At 31.5% G+C, this 17,704-nt stretch overlaps 2 protein-coding genes across 2 annotated transcripts; one reads left to right on the top strand and one right to left on the bottom strand.

Moving 5' to 3' along the window:
* The first annotated feature begins 157 nt into the window (after window positions 1–157).
* LOC132759247 (trimethylamine monooxygenase-like) lies at window positions 158–4,407 on the top strand. Its single transcript, XM_060750988.1, has 4 exons — window positions 158–459; window positions 1,731–1,895; window positions 2,084–2,780; window positions 2,969–4,407. The coding sequence occupies exons 1-4, from the start codon at window positions 312–314 to the stop codon at window positions 3,321–3,323; spliced, it is 1,365 nt and encodes a 454-aa protein (XP_060606971.1). The 5' UTR covers window positions 158–311; the 3' UTR covers window positions 3,324–4,407.
* A 157-nt stretch (window positions 4,408–4,564) lies between these two features.
* LOC132759256 (trimethylamine monooxygenase-like) lies at window positions 4,565–15,849 on the bottom strand. Its single transcript, XM_060750998.1, has 5 exons — window positions 15,762–15,849; window positions 15,344–15,508; window positions 7,416–7,583; window positions 5,220–5,910; window positions 4,565–4,865 (listed from the first exon to the last, which is right to left on the bottom strand). Exons 1-5 carry the CDS (start codon window positions 15,832–15,834, stop codon window positions 4,565–4,567), a joined length of 1,398 nt encoding a protein of 465 aa, XP_060606981.1. The 5' UTR covers window positions 15,835–15,849.
* Between the last annotated feature and the right edge of the window lie 1,855 nt (window positions 15,850–17,704).

Raw genomic sequence — 17,704 nt, 5'->3', positions numbered from 1 at the left:
ATTTTGTACTTACATTTATAGCATGTCAGTTACCAACATCATTAACATAATGTACTTGGTTTAGAAATTTAAAGTTTTGAATTTAAGGTCTGGTAACGCTTAATCGATAGAATATTTTAAACAGACGAATGTATTGTATGTATTACATAAACAACGGTGCATATGTGAAATAGAGAAGATGCGATAACACTCCACAGCCTACAAATTAGGCCAACTTTAATGCATATGATATGCACTGTCAAACAAACGAGCTTAAATAACTGAGTTTAAACAGCTTTTACAATCGGCGACACAAACATTGAAAGTGAAATATGGATAAAAAGATCTGTATAATTGGTGCTGGACCTTGCGGAATGGCAACATTGTTTCATTTTTCAAAATTAAAACAAATGCCTGATGTCGTTTGTTATGAGAAACAGCGAACTTGGGGAGGATTATGGAATTTCTCTTGGAGAACAGGTACAGTGTGAATAGTGAAAATGATTAAACAAGTTCAATTATGTTATACCAGCATAATATATTTTTGTCAATAAGTTCAATAAATTAGGTATTGCATCTACAGGATTATATAATCTTTTTATCATATATTTGAAACAAATAAGAACGGTTTACAGGTAAATAAGGAATATCATGATGTAGTAGCTTTCTGAAACTTTGTATTTTGGTACGAGCAGCGTGGACAATTTATATCTCGCGTGCGATGGTCGAGTGAAATATCAATTTTCCAATATTGCGAGTAGTTAAATGCATAGCCTCAGAAAGCTATTTATTATATACCTTTTCGGTTGAAGTAAAATGATTTTCATTATATTTCACTTCTATAAGAAATCTTAGAAAATGAAAAGTAGCTGTCAAGAAATAAATTTATGACTGGCGGATGAATACGTAATATTTGAAAAACCGGCCACGCCTTTTTTAATTTTGGTTCGTTCCCGTGTCCAAATGCTACGTTATACACAGCTAAGGTCGGAGCCAGCGTCAAAAATAGCCCGGCACTTCCATATATGGAACCGTATTTGTAACTAACATAATACGGAATTTTCTTTCCGTTGAAACATATTTGCGTTTCAAGATTTGCGTGTATGTTAGGAAGAATATTTATAAGTTTATAATAAAAAAGAGTTATTTATCGTTGACGCGCTTATAGATTAACGCTTACATTAGCGCGGTTTAACGCTTTTTGTGTATGTGTATAACGCAAATGACGTCACGACAAAATTTTAAATTACAATAATATTATATCGTATTTATCATATGGTTTTTCATTTTTTCCTAGATATTTATATATTATGAAATATGTCATAAAGAACAAAACGCAGTACATTTAATAATTTGTACTAACTTTTATATACACACATAATCAAACTTCAACTCTAAATAAATACAATGTTACTTGTGCGTGCTTGGGGGGCGTCCGTGGCCAAGTGGTTAAGGTCGTTGACTTCGAATCACTTGCCCCTCACCGCTGTGGGTTCGAATCCCGACAGGGACTTTGAATTCTTTCATGTGAGGAAGCTATCCAGCTAGCTTACGGAACGTCGGTGGTTCTACTCAGGTGCCTGTTCGTGCCTGAAATAATGCACGAAAGGGCACCTGAGGTCTTCCTCCACCAATAAAGCTGGAACGTCGCGATATGACCTATACAGTGTCGATGTGACGTAAAACCCAAAACAAACAAACAAACAAACCGGTGCGTGCTTGTTCTTCATTATATATATATATCATATCAGGAATAGATGAGCACGGAGAACCTTGTCCAAATGGAATGTATAAGAACCTATGGAGCAATACAATAAAGGAGATGATGGAATTTCCGGATTATACATTTGAAACACATTTTGGTAAAACAACGCCTTCATACATGCCTAGGAGTGCCATGAGGGACTATTTGGAAGGTCAGTAATGATAACACACTTTGAGGATGTTTATGTTGTATTAGTGCTATTAACGTAAGATCTGACATTTAAACCGCTCGGCTAAAAGAGAAATCAGTATATATCAGTATGCGATTTTATTACAATTTAGCATTGCGTCGTTCGGATGTCATTATGAATGTAGATATAAATTTCTTTATTTCTGACAGGTCACTGGACAAAAGGTGCATGCACAAATCTAAAGAAGTTTATCGAATTTAACACTGCAGTGAGATATGTTAAATTTAATGATGATGAGAACAATTTTATCGTCACAGTAAATGACCATAACACTGGCGAGACAAGAGAAGAAATATTTTCACATGTTGTCGTTGCAACTGGAATTTTCAACACTCCAAATACACCAGAAATCAAAGGTATTGGTGAGTTTCACGGTCGTATTCTACACGCCCATGATTTCCGCGATGCGCGAGAGTTTACAGGTAAAAGAGTTCTGCTCATAGGAGCTGGATATTCTGGTGAGGATCTTGCTCTTCAGTTGCTTAAATATAATACAGAACGGGTTATTTTATCTCACAGAACTAACCCAAAAAGTTCCACATGTTTTATGCCAGATGGCATCGAAGAAAGACCGCAGGTTGATAGGTTTGATACAACAAAAGTCCATTTCATTGACAAAACATTTGCTGATATTGATGCTGTCATATTCTGTACAGGTTACATTAATCACTTTCCTTTCCTTGAAAGTAGATTTCGGATAGATGAGAAAACGCATTTTTACCCGGCAGGATTATACAAGGCTGCTTTGTACATTAAAGCTGGAAACAATAAATTGTTCTACGTTGGAGTACAAGATCAGTTTTACTCATTTCATCTTTTTGAAGTCCTTACAAATTGGACTGTTAAGTAAGTTGTTTTTTTTCAATCCTTACACGATATAGTTTGCTTTCACTTTAATCTTAATACATAAGTGTACAATGAAGATGATACTAGCTAATCAGTCAAAACAGTTGTATCATAAATACGGATTTGTTAGTTTGAACTTCTAAACATCCCTGTTAATTCTATCAAAAGATGAATGTGGTTTATTTCAGATATATAATGGGTCAGCTTGAAGAAGAGCCAAGGTCTAAAGAAGAGATGGAAACTGATGCTAAAGATTGGCACTCGCGATGCGAAGCAATTAGAAGTGAAAATGATATGCTTGAAGTTCAGTCTGACCTTGTTGACCATTTAGCTAATCTCGGAGGATATACAAAAGATATCATGAAAACTGTGCCATATTTCCGAGGATGGATCCAAGATAGAAAAGAAAAAGATACAGGCCTTGCGAATTACAGAGATATGTGTTATGCAAATATCCACAGTGGAATAATGGCGCCAAAGCAAACACCGTTTATGGAGAATTACGATGATAGCATTGAGGCGTACTTGAAGTTTGGTGTTTAGACATTTGTATATACTTATCTAAAACTTGCTTCTTTTCGCATGTATTTTCCTGTGTGCTTATTTTTCATTGTATATTTCAATGTTCATTTTCAGTTTGTTTAAAGCGACTTTCGACAAAAAGCATACATAATTATGTAGAGTAAAACATTACGTTACCAAATGTAAGCTTTCAATCATCAGTTAACCAGCACTTGGTAAATATGTTTTACAAATTTATGAATTTAAAAGCACATAACTTTTAAATTATTACTTGAATCTTTTAACTTTTATTAAAATCTCTGTAAATGTTTCTCAAGTTTATGTTTTTTTTTTTTTTTTTTTTTTTTTTTGGCTGATCTGAAGGCATGCAGTTTAAAGAAAGTTTACGCAAATGTCTAAACGCTTCTTCATTTTTTAAACGTGTTTCATTACTTTACAATGTTTCATTTCGCTTTCGCAAACTGGTTAACGATGTTTATTTCAATATTTGTTTGCAATAACTCTTTAAACTAAATAATCTCAAGACTATCAATTCAAAATTAGGATATTTTTATATACATATATGAAACATATTGTGAAGTACATGCATCTTCATTCCATGTGAAGTATTTTTGAGTGGTAAGATCAATCCTAGCTGATTATTGGGCCAGACAAGCGTAATTTCAAATATTTATCCAAAAAAAGGATAAATATCTAAATGTCATATATACTTTCTGGACAAAAGAAAGTGAACGTCAAGCTAAATATATATAAAATATGTTGGCATCATTGAAAAGCTAATGCAAAATTAATTGTTGGACACAGTTGTCTTCAATTAAGTGGTAATGTATATACTTCTTTTTGTGTTTTCTTCTCTTTGTTTTCTTTCTTTAAAATTTACTTAATATATACAAATGTTTAGTCTTTTTTCTCTGCAAGTGCGAATATTGTAACAAACTTTATGTATAATGTTTTTATTTGTAGAGACATACACACAAGATAGAAAATTAGTACATGCATATTCAATATGAATACCAAACACATGACAAGCAGTGAACTATATATTATCTAAATAATAGGAAATAAGAACTTATATAAAACATATTGCTTTTTTTTAAATATGGGTTAAAATTATATAATATGGGGAAATCATTTACATGTTAATGCTATTTTTTTTGCTGTTTTTAACAAAAAAGGGCTTCATAATCATTTTTTTTAGATTTCCAAATAAATAAATTTTAATTTTTTTTTAAAAAAAGTTTTTCCAGACGTCATAAATGCTTTCAAAAAGGGGGAAATTTTTTAGGTGACAGTGTCCCCGTGTACATTGACCTAAACCGATGGCTTCGGTAATCCTCAATTCCTTCTTCACGGTGTTGAAACCATAATTTCACATACTCGACAGCCTTCTCAAAGTCCACTGTTAGTCCTGTGCGAGAAGCGAGGTCTTTCATAATTTCTGTCTGGAACTCTAAGACATCATAATGGGATGACAGCATGGACGCCCGGGCATGCATCTCTTTAGAGTCTTTCTCCATGTCTGTTTGTGATACCGGCTCACCAGGAAGCGTTTCCATTATGTATCTGCAAATAAAGACAAACTGACTTTTTTATGATAACATTCTGTTTTTAAATAAAAATGTATGCGTAATTTAATCTTGTAAGCGTATCTTTAAATGAAAAAAGTAAATGATTGTTCCACGAATGAAGTACATTTTTACTTTTAGTAAGTAAATAGTGTCTGTAGCAATGCTGACATATATATCTTTAAAACCTCATTTGACTTATGATATTTGTATAACAATATAATAAGAATATTCGATAAATTTTGCCCAAATAAATCAAGTGCAATCGTTATTCTAATGGAAGAAATGCTGAAACAATTTAGAAATTCTATAATACATCATGCAAATATATCAGAAGATTTTATACATCTACCTGCATACCCAAATGGCTATATTCTCGAAAAGCGAGAATGTGTACAATTGTTCTTGGGCACCTATATAAAACAATTTACTGTTTCCAGCCTTCAGGAAAAGCGACGATTTGTAAAGTCCTTCAGGATAGAAGGATGTCTCCTCGTCTACTCTCAACCGGCTTTCCAAAAATGGAAAGCAATTCTTGTACCCAGTACAACAAATTACTACATCAACTTCTGCTTGTGTGTCATCTTTGAAAAACGCCTGTTTCTTTTTGAAGTTCTTCACCAATGGACGTTCTTCGATACCTGGCAACCATTTAAGACCAGTAGGTTTACTTCTGTAAGATATGATAATATGCTTTGCTCCAAATTTCAAACAGTGGATTGCCACATCTTCAGCTGAATAGCTTGACCCTATGACCAGAATCCTTTGTCCTCTAAATTCATTAGCCTCTTTGAAATCATGTGAATGCAGTATGCGACCACTAAAATCTTCGAATCCGGTGAAATAAGGCATGTTCGGAACATTAAAGATACCGTTACAGACAATCACGTGTGTAAACTCTTCTTCATTGCTCTTTCGTGTCTTTAGATTTTCAGTTATGACAAGAAAATTATCTTTGTCGTCTTGGAAACGAACATGTCTGACAACAGTGTTGAATCTTACATATCTTTTAAGATCATGCTTTCCTGCGTTCTTCCAGTGACCTGTTTTCAAAACAAAAGCAATAGAAAAATACATTTATAATTGTTCACATGAGAAGAGTTGCAATATACATTAATAAATAAAAGGTTTGAGAATAGATGAGCGTATCGGTTAATCAGTTAAAAAGGTTGCTTTAATGATTAGAAAATAATATCATATTGATGGCTCATGAACTTTGAAACATTTTAAAATCGAATTTTAATCTAAAATTAATAGCATATTATTTGTTATATCCAGACGATATAGTCTGCAGGGACAAGATTTAATTACCTGCGCATTTCTTATAAGTCTTTTTCATTAAAATCATCTAAGGGATAGAGAAGATGTAAATTAATATATTTTTTGGATTAAGCATGAAACCATTCAAGCAACCATTGTTGTCAACGACCACCTGAAGAGCATTCATGCAGAGGTTCATTAATTAATATGAAGCATGGTTGAAGAGGGTTGTTCCTGTAAGCTTATTTCGATTTTAAATCTGGCCGCCATCTTGTTAGCATACTAAAAGTATTTGAGCAATTTGGTAAAGGACCGCCAAATTATCATTTCTGTAGAGTTCATCTAGTCTTCTACACATTGTTTCATCCCATATATCTAAGCTAGACTTAATTGTTCAAAGGAGATGATTTTAAAGACTATACTATAAAAATATACAGAAAACGCATGACCCCATTGGGCAGGGCTAATTTCAACCGCAGGGTTATTATTTGAACAAGCTTGGAAGAAGTCCACTGGATGATGTTTCATGCCATTTATCTCAGTCATCAGAGATGATTTGAAAGATTTCGATGTATTCACATTAGGTATACTAATGACACCAAGGACAGGGCCTTTTTTACTCATGCCATGCCAAATATCTAAGCTTCAGGCTTTATGGTTTAAAAGGAGATTGTTTTAAAAACTTCACAATATACATATAATGGAAATCCATGACCACCAAGTCAGTGCGATTTTTGACCTCAGTGTTTTCCTATCAATGAGTTTTCATGTCAAATATTTATAGTCTTATCTTAGGAGGAGATAGTTTTTAAAGAATTTACTATAAACATATAGGAAAACCTCATGACCCCTATGGGTGGAGCCAATTTTTACCCAGTGGCTTTTATTTGAACAAACATGGTAGAGGTCTACTGTCAAATATCTAAGCTATAGCATTTATAGCTTCAGAAATGCATGTAATGGTTTTTAACAACTTTAAAATATTACCAAAGGATCAATCCTAGAAAGTTTGATGTTATTGACCTTGCGGTAAAGGAGATTATGTTGTTTAAAGAAATGTGGACGAACGGACGGACGATCTGACAGACGGCGAGTGATGACAATAGCTTACCCTTAGCATCTAGTGCTCGAGTGAGCTAAAATATATGACGTCCGACAGATAAATGTGCTGTTATAGGTTCACAATGATTTCATTTTTCAGCTCACAGTAAACATAAAAAGAAAAAAAAATTTTTATGGCATACAAATTTAGTTATTCAACTTAGAAAATGAAAAAATGTATATTTACCTTCCATATAATCTCTTACAACTGAGACCGGAGGGTAGGAGGATATCGGTTTACGAAAATGGTTCTCAAACGTGTAGTCCGGATATTCGAGGCTGATTTCTTTTGGCGCATTTATCCAGAGGTCTTTGTACATACTGCTATGACATGGTTCTCCGTATTCGTCGAGAGCTGAATTTCATAATAGGAAAAAGATGGACAATTAATGATTGACAATTCCCTTAATTAGTTGAGATGGCAACTTTTTATGAGAATGATTAATAATTCTTCTGTCATGAGCTATATTCCACAGAAACAGTTTGTCAATTAGCGGTATTTTGAAATTCCTGTTAATATGTTGAAATGGCAAACTTTTGTGAGAATAAATCATAATATTAAAAAATACCGAAAATAAGCTATTTTCGCCGAATAAGATCGGGGCTATGAAAGTAAGATTTATTTTAATATTAACAGTATATCAAAAACGTATTTATTTAGTTATTTAAAGATTTGTATGACTAATATTTTAAAGAATGATATTTTTTGTAATGAAATATTAGACGTTTATGCATACCCAAAATAGTATAGAAATAACGCACGCGAAAATAACCTAAGATGGCCACTACAAAAACAAAATTTACATGGTTCATACCTTATATTAAAATGTTGTTTTTTTTAATAGTTATTTGTGTAAATAACATTATAAGAATCAAATTTTCTTTTATAAGACAATTAAAGTTTGTGGTGAATAAAAAATCAGAACGAAAATAATTTCGGTCGGTAAGATCTGTACGAAAATAAAATCTACGATATATAAAAATAATGCAGGTATGAAAATAAATCTCTGTACCCCCTAAAATAAGACGTATATGGAGACATGAATGATACGAAAATAAGGTCTATACTAAAATAGTACATGTATGAAAAAATTAACTATATGAAAATATAATGCACACGAAAATAATATATATACATATTTCATAATAAGATTAATAATACGAAAATATTTAAGATGACCGTATGATGAACTATACGAATATAAGATCTGTATGAAAATAACATATTCGAAATTAAGAGATAAACAAAAAATAGTATGCATAAAAATATCTATATGAACAAATACTATATCAATATTTAACATTATTGCTTTGGAAGATCATGTGCGCATGCTCGAAAATGGCGGACTTATTTTTTCAAATGTTTGCGATAGTTAGAAAAATCGGTGATTAGAACATATATATGGATATATAAATGTCTCTACAATGAATTAATACATTATTGGCATCTTAATTTATATCTGTTTCATATATAATACGGACTTTTATTGTTTTCTAATGACAAGAAAACGTAAAAAAGGACAATATTTTCTCCGTTGAAACGATAACAAAGAAAAAAAGAGAAAGATGGCGGCAAACACTCAACAAAACTTTCAGTCTCCAAATCTTCAACAAGCAGCTTCTCCAGCACAGGTTGGTCAATATGGTATCGGTCAGTCTTTTATGCTGCCGCCTCTGTATATCATCCATCATCCCCTTTCGTAACAAATCAAACATCACCTATATTATCTCAGCAAAATGTAAACAATTTAAATACGGACATTTTACAGGGATTATACAACGTTTTGGACAGTATGGACGCTAAACTTGGCCAATTGAATAAAATTCAATCAACTGTCGAGAAAATAACGGAACGCTTAAACAGCCTTGATCAAAAGTTCAACGAGATTGAACGTAGTCACGCTTTTATAAGCGAACAGTAATGATAGTGTTGTAACGGCACGTTCTATCGAAAATAAAGGCGATATTTCTCAATTACGTAGTGATGTCAAATTTCTGACTGCTGAGAATGAAAAATTAAAGTCGGCAAACGATTCATGTAACGAAAATATTATTGATTTGAAATGTCGCTCTATGCGAGATAATCTCCTGTTCTTCGGAGTTGCCGAGGGGTACTACGTTCAATCCCGCTCCTCTTGGCGGTGTTCAATCAACCGTGACGGATTCTACGGGGTTCACTGACAACACTTCTACTAACCAGACTTCTACAATCTCGACGTCTGATGATTTCCATGAACCTGCTGGACATGGTAGTATTAGTGCACCAGCTTTGTTTTTTCTTCTGTCGTAAAAAGTGATCATGAAAATTTTGTTGATAAGGTTTCACTTTCTTGACAAAATCCTGCGCATTAATGATCCTCGTTCTAAGATTAACATAATACGTGCACATAGAGTGGGGAAATTTATTATCAGGCAAAACTAGGCCCATCGTTGCAAAATTTGATTCAGAATCAAAATCTTTGATTAAAGAGTCACTTAAACATGTTAAATTACAGCATACAGATTACAATGTAGCAGATCAGTATCCACCGGAAGTGAAAGACCGCCGGAAGCAACTTATACCAGTGATGATTGATGCTAGGAAACAGGGAAAACGCGCGTTCTTGTCAGGGGATAAAACTTTATATTGATAATGAATTATATGGTTCTAAATAGGGGGACAGAGAAAAGTGTGACAATTTGAAAATAATTTCATGGAAATGTGGGAGGATTAAATTCTTGCGTAGATGATGAAGATTTTTAGACTTGGTCCAAAATTTTGATATCATTTTTTCTTAGTGAAACATGGCAAAAGAATGTTGAAGTTTTTTCTTTGAAAGGATATGATTCTGTTATGTTCCCAGACCTGAAAGTATTAAATCTAAACGCGGACACGGTGGAATTTGCCTACTATTTAAAGAGCGATTGAATAACGGTATTTCTATTGTAGAATGTGATAACACTGGTTTTATATGGGTCAAACTTGATAAAACATTTTTTGGTTTTGAGTATGATTTATATATATGTTTTTTATATATCCCTCCTAGCAATTCTGTGTTATTTTATGTCACATGAAGTAGGGTTTTTTTGAATCACTTGAACATTATATTCGTAAATATAGTGAATATGGAAAAGTGTCAGTAATGGCGACCTTAATGCTAGATGTGGTGAAAGGTCTGATATTTTAGAATGTACTGATAATTTTGATAAGTATATTTCAACTTTAGATAAAAATGAATCGGAAGTTAGCATAAATGATATTCTTATAGATTTTCTATGGATAAAATGATTAATTGCTCTGGTAAGAAGATATTAGATATTTGTGTAAGCAGCGACTTAAAAATTGTGAATGGCCGTATTGGTGATGATGCAGGTGTTGGTAGTTATACTTTTATGTCGTCAACTGGAAATAGCATGATTGATTACGTTCTTATGTCGCAAGATTTTTTTCCACGTTATAAGTGATTTTATTGTACATGATTTATATACCTGCTCTAGTCATTTACCTATACAGCTTAACCTATGTTGTAACAGTGATCTAACATTGAATAATGTAAAACAAAATAAATATTGATAAAATTATTTGGAATGATGATAGAAGCTATGAATATAAATCTTTGATAGAAAATGAATATACAAATCTTGAGTCAATCGTAAAATAGCATAATTTCAGATGATACCGATATTAATACGGGTGTAGATAAATTTTTCATCTATTCTTTATGAAAAAGCCTATAGCGTTTTTGGAAGGTCATTTAATGTGTCTAGGTCAAATAACCGTAAGTTTAAGAGTCCTTGGTACACGAAGGAATGTGAAACGGCTAGACGTGAGCTTCGCTCAATAAATAAGCATTATAAAAACAATAGAACCAATTGTAACGGTGCACTGCTCATTGAAAAGCGTCGTAAATATCGATTGGCTAAGCGCAAGGCACGTGCTACATTTAAGGCCAACCAAAAACAACAATTAACATACTTTGGCTTCTACTCAGCCCCAAAAGTTTTGGAAAGAAAATTAAAAAATTTAAATCAAAAACGCCAAAAGGGAGTAATATTAGTAAAGACGAATTTTACAATCATTTTCAAAAATGTTTTTCTGATGACAACGAATTTATAAATGATGATGCTGAAAATTTATTAAACAGTGATGTTAATATCAATGTTGAACAACTTGATATTTTGTTTAGCCTTGATGAAGTATTGAAAGCTCTAAATATGTTAAAGAGTGGTAAAAGCGGTGGAATAGATTGTTTAATCCCGAGATGTTTGTTGAGTGTAAAGATATTATTGCACCGTTATTATGTAAACTAATTTAATTTTATGTTTACTCATTGTATTTACCCAGATAGTTGGACTAAAGGTGTTATTGTTCCTGTCCCCAAAAAAAAAGGTAACCTTAATAATGTCAATAATTATAGAGAAATAACATTAAGTTATTTTTTCAAAATCTTTTCAACTTTATTAGATTTAAGACTCCGAAAATGGGCCGAGGACAATAATATGTTAAGTGATTTTCAATTTGGATTTCGAAAAGATAAAAGTACCATTGACTGTATTTTTGTTTTTAACTTCAATCATAGATAAAGTTATTTTCGCATGATAAAAAGAAGCTATATTTAGCATTTGTCGATTTCAGAAAAAGCCTTTGATGTAGTTTACAGGAACGGAATCTGGTTTAAATTATTATCTTATGGAGCTTCCACAAAGTTTGTCAATATGTTACAGAAAATATATGAAAGTGTTAAATCTTGTGTACGTGTAAATGGACAGCTAAGTGATAATTTTGAGAGCTTTAAGGGGCGTTAAACAAGCGCGAACCATTATCCCCTCTGTTGTTTTTATTTTTTATAAATGATATGTATCAATATTTATATGACGACTCTATTGACTCGTTCACTATGGACGAATTACATCTCTTTTTACTTCTTTTTTGCGGATGACACGGTGTTAATATCTATTCCAAAGAAGGGTTACAAAAACTTCTAAATAATTTACATTCTTATTGTTGCGAATTGGGGTATCAGTGTTTAATATTGATAAAACCGTAGTGATGATATGTAAAGAAAGGCTAATAGACCTGAAATATTTGATATATTTTATGATAATCATAGACTTAAAATTGTTACTAATTTACTTATTTAGGTGTTACTCTGTCTGCTAATGGAAGTTTTTTTCCAGGCAAAAAGTCATTGTCTGGACAAGCTATGAAAGCTCTGTTTTCGCTTAACATTCACTATTTGAAACTGTATCACTAGACATTAAAAGACAAAATTAAGTTTTTTTGATTCCATGATCACTTCGATTCTGAATTATGGATGTGAAATTTGGGGTTTACATAAGGCACCCGATATAGAAAAAATTCATTTAAAATTTTTAAAAAAACGTTTTAAAAAGTTCGTCAACAAGACTGCAGTTCTGCGATTTACGGTGAATTTGGACGAGTTCCGATGATTATATGTCGTAAAATCAGAATGATAAAATATTGGTTCAGAATTATGAAAACCCCGAATTCTTTAGTTTTTAAAGTATTTAATATGCGTGATGATCATGGAAATATTAGTTAACAATTGGTCTGTAAGTGTTAAACAATTATTAGATAATTTAGGATACTCTTATTTATGGATAATACAGAAATCACTAACTTACAAATTCAAACAGTAATAAGAACTATTTATGACCAATATCTACAGCAATGGTTTTCAGAGCTCAAAGAATCTCCTAAACTTGATACCTACTGTTTATTTAAATCCAGTTTTGAATTAGAAAAATATTTAAGTTGTGTTAAATATGATAGCTATAGAATTGCTTTGTCTAGATTCCGGTGTTCTGCTCATAATTTAGCTATAGAAGAAGGGAGATATAGAAACATTAATAGAAGTCAAAGAATATGCACGAAATGTAATATGAATAGTATAGAAAATGAGTATCATTTCCTCTTAGTATGTCCTTTTTACAGACAGATTAGACTTAATATTTTACCTAGTTATTATTGTCATTGGCCAAATTTTGTTTAAATTCAAAATCTCTTTTTAAATTGCCAACAAAGTAAATACTATTAATAAACTTGCAAAATACGTTTTACAATGCTAATCTCTGGCGCGAAAACTATCAGGCATGATATGACTGTGTAATGTTGGATTTATTTTATGTATGTTATAGATCATATATAGTATCTCTTTGTTTTGTTATTGTAAGAATTCGATTGATTTAATTAATATGACTTCATGCTTTTCTCTTTGTATTTGTACCGCCATTGTGTATATGTTATATTGGCGATGAACATTTATATGTTTTTGCCGAATAAAATATTGAATTGAATTGAATTTAATTAGACAATGCAAGGACAACGTGTTTCTATTTGAAAGGCGGTATTAATGGGGCAACACGTGCACGCGTATAAAACGTGCACGTGATTATCGGTAGCAATCAATGCATTCATACGATGATTGCATGATTGGATTATCGTACTTATCGTATGATAAAACAGAAATATAATATACTAATTTTGGACAATTATTTGAAGCACCAACATAAAATGTTATTTTCTTAATCGTAAACTTATTTTCGTGCAAGCAAATGTGTTCCTTACTTGTCATGCATTCTCTCGTATGATAAATACACTTTATCTTTTATTGAATTTCACCCAATCTTCATATTTAGATCTAGCTATGAACATTATGCAACGATAAGCTCGAGGCAAATAAATTGCCGAACGAATAAAACATTGATAAACATTCAATTTGTCATGATTTTATATCTTTTTTTGAAACTGCATTAAAATTTTCTATTTAGAGTTATTAGTTAATAATTTCGTCACGTAGACATTTCACCGTCTAAAGATGATAAGTTCAATATTTCGAGAGATATGATTATAATAATAACGTACATTTAAAATCCGAAACAAAATTCTCTGTAATTAAAGTTAGCCTTTGTTTCTTAAATTTTGACAATTATTGTAACAAAACATATTACAAATAAACATAAATGTAGTATTTATAGATCAATTAAGTATATTTTTTTTAGTTTTCATCTAAAAATCCGCCTGACATTTTCAATAATGCGACATGAAGTTTTGTACTTCGAGGCATAACTTTGTTCATGTGCTTTGAAGCTAACCAAATGTTAAATTGACATGACGGGAAATAATTTTTTTTTTCGATATAAATAATATGTTTCATTATAATGTGTGTTCAAACTTGCAGGTCATTCGCTCACACCATTTTTCTAGAATATTTATTCTTGCACATCAGACAGGATTATCTACCGTTTCGGCGGTGCTAGAAAACCCTTTCTAATTGTGAAAAATAACCAAACCTGGAAAAGCGTTGCAACGATTTTTTACTCAAATCGGGATAAGAATATCACAAAAATACGATTTTCAATTTATTTCTGAGTATATTTTTTTACAGTTTTTTTTTGTTTTAAGTGTGTAAGTTGATATATTTAAATTCAATCTTTTAGGCTTTTGGATCTCAGCGGAGTTCTTTTAATAATGCAACAATACAACAATAATAAAACGTGCAAAGATTCGTGATGGTCCCTCTCTCTCTTTTAACTTTGTATTCATTCATATTAAGATATAAGATGTTCGGTTGAAAGGTTTTATACGTGTTTATTAATTAATGCATATATTCCGCTCTTACGATCGGTTATAAGGTTATATATATCACGACAACTTTTTTTTATAAAATTGAGACACATTATGTAAAAAAATGTCACCTTAAAGAATATTCGCTCTAAGTTATTGTCGTTCTTAATTCTTAATGATACAATAATGATTTCGAAAGAAAAGTCCAGTAAAGACATTTATATTTTTATGTAGAACAAATATCCTTTTATACTTTTCATCGATGATCACGTACTTGGAGAGTGCCTCCATCATTTTTTTTTTATTTTTGCGTCAAAAATGATATTATTTCTTTTAGTTTGCATTTTACTCATTTTTTTCTTGTTCATTCATATGGGAAAATCTATTATTATTAATGATAACGTAAATAAAATGGTTCACAACAATAGCATACCTTTAATCGTAATATCTTATCAGTGTTAATTCTGTTCAGAAGACGGAAACAATACGCAAACTATTTTTACGGATTTAGTTTATAGTTTCTATAATCAGTAAAAACTTTTCCTTACCTGTTCTCCACGTAAAATTCCACTGTCCACCCCACGTGCTTTGCTTCTCGTAGCATACAACGTCGGGCATTTTATCAAGCTTTGCAAACTGAACCAACGCCGACATTCCCGACGGCCCGGCGCCAATAATGCACACTTTCTTAGATGTCATACTTCTAAATCCTACTAACAGACAAAAAGATAGATATAAATTGTTAAATCATTAGTCATGGTGACACAAGAATAAGGCATTTATAAATCTACAAAAAAGCTATAACATTAAATAGATATATCCATGTATTGACAGTGTTCAAATTGCTACAATAATTTCAGTTTTATAAGAAACAATCATCACCTGCATAAAGACCGAATATTTATTCTTATAAGTATTTAATGTATAAATATATAATAATATATGTAAATTATCATTAAAACTTACGGCACGTGTGGACAATTGAAGAGTGGCTGCACTTATATATCTGGTCGTGGATGTCATTTGGCGTAAAACTCATTGAAGCAGAAATGTTGTATAAATTTGTCGTTTGATGGACGTGATACGTAATATGTTTCTTTTTTATTTTTTTTTAACAAACATACAGAGAAATTCAGATGTTTTTATTCGACATGTTCACCACAAGCAAGATTTGTTAGTGTTTACAAAGTTTAAATGTAGTTTTAATCTTAAAATAGTATCAGCTAACCATTTAAAGGTTTAAAAAGGCAGAAGGAATAACATTTCCACAAGAAGTAGATTATGACCATCTTCATGATATGATTATATCAGTAAACGACATAATATGTTATAAACTTATGTAATGTAACAAGTTTAAAAGTTTCCTGCGGGGAAGTTTTTATTTTAAACTTTAAGAATAACAAGCCCTTAATTGTATTTGAAGCAATCAGCTTTTCGTTAATGTTATCCTTGTTTAAAGATTATAAAACATTTATTATAAACGTATGCCGTTTTAGCAGAATCAAGAACAATAACAACAAGAACCAGTTCCCTTGTGTGACATCAAATATATCTTCAACGATCAAGACCTCAGGGAATATACCCCAAAATGTGTAAAACTGCAAACATGCTTAACTCCCATTTTTAAAAATCTGTAAATGTTATTGCTTATAGTTTATAAAATTGAAAACAGTTAACATGTTATCGATCATGTTTGTTGTAATTAATGATGTAACATACAGTGAAGTGAAGTTTTATTTATGTATATAATTATTCTTCTAAAACAATTTCCAAGCATCCATCAATATGTTAAATATTGCAGCAAAAGTTTATATACTCGTACATATTAATTAAAGGTGAAAAATGAATTGATTCATTTGTTATTGAAAAATGGCTTAGACTTTATCGAACAAAATCTTTTAATTACCACCCTTTATTAACATGAAATGTAAAATTCGTTAATATCTTTACAAATAATGCTTTTTGAATATTATAATATTGATAAATCTTTTGTTTTGAGCATCAGATTTAGGGCTAAGTCACACTTTGGAGTCGTACGATTGCGTTGTGAGAGTGACAGTTTTTTTTTTAAAGTCCCACGACAGATTTTTTTTTCGGGGGGGGGGGGGTTTATTAAAGTTATGTGTCAACTTTCATATTCTACTCTGATACTGCTCGGCAGAATTACTTCAAATTCGGCATATAGCATTCGGTCACGCCAAAAAATTTTTGTTTTGTTTTTGATTTTTTTTTTTTTTTTGTGAAAAAAAAAAACCCAGCTACGACAGATTTCTGTCCTGTGTAAGCGAAGGACTTTGCACTCAGATCTGTTTTCCTGCTTGTTGACAGTGGCTTTAATGAATAAACGGTTACATAAACACATAAAAAAACTATGGTAAGAAGCGTTTATTTGGTAGCAATTGGTTATATTTACTTAGCCCAGTTCAGTATTTATTACAAAATAACACATTACATATTCAATTATAAAACCCATTATCTGATAACCAAAAAATAAATTAATATAAATTTTCGTTCAAGTACCATTTTGGTTTGAGAGTGTCTGTAATTCCTGAGATATTTATTTTTTGTTTAAACAGTCGATCATTTAAAACAGTTCAAATGATAACAGTTTTATTTATTTTCAAATCCATTTGCTACTGCATGTTTGTATTTTTTTTCAACGGTAAGACGATGCCATGAAGTCGTAATTTTATTAATTCATATTTATTTTTTTGTTTTGCAAGTAGCTGATTTATGTTTGATGTACTGCTTAGTGTAGTGTTGACAGCAGTAGGCAAACGAAAAGTGTAAAGAGATAGGTTTGATAAAGTTGTTATGAATAAGAAATATTTAGTTTACGATATAAGCTTTCTGTCAGCGAAGTGTGTGCGATTTTATATTTGGATTGCAAATCCCCATCCAAGTAACGT

Source organism: Ruditapes philippinarum, unplaced genomic scaffold (genome assembly GCF_026571515.1).
Source record: "Ruditapes philippinarum isolate M1 unplaced genomic scaffold, ASM2657151v2 ctg865_1_1_1_1, whole genome shotgun sequence".
Lineage (NCBI taxonomy): Eukaryota > Metazoa > Mollusca > Bivalvia > Venerida > Veneridae > Ruditapes > Ruditapes philippinarum.
The sequence above is the reverse complement of the archived record's forward strand: the minus strand, read 5'-3'. Positions and strand labels throughout refer to the sequence as shown.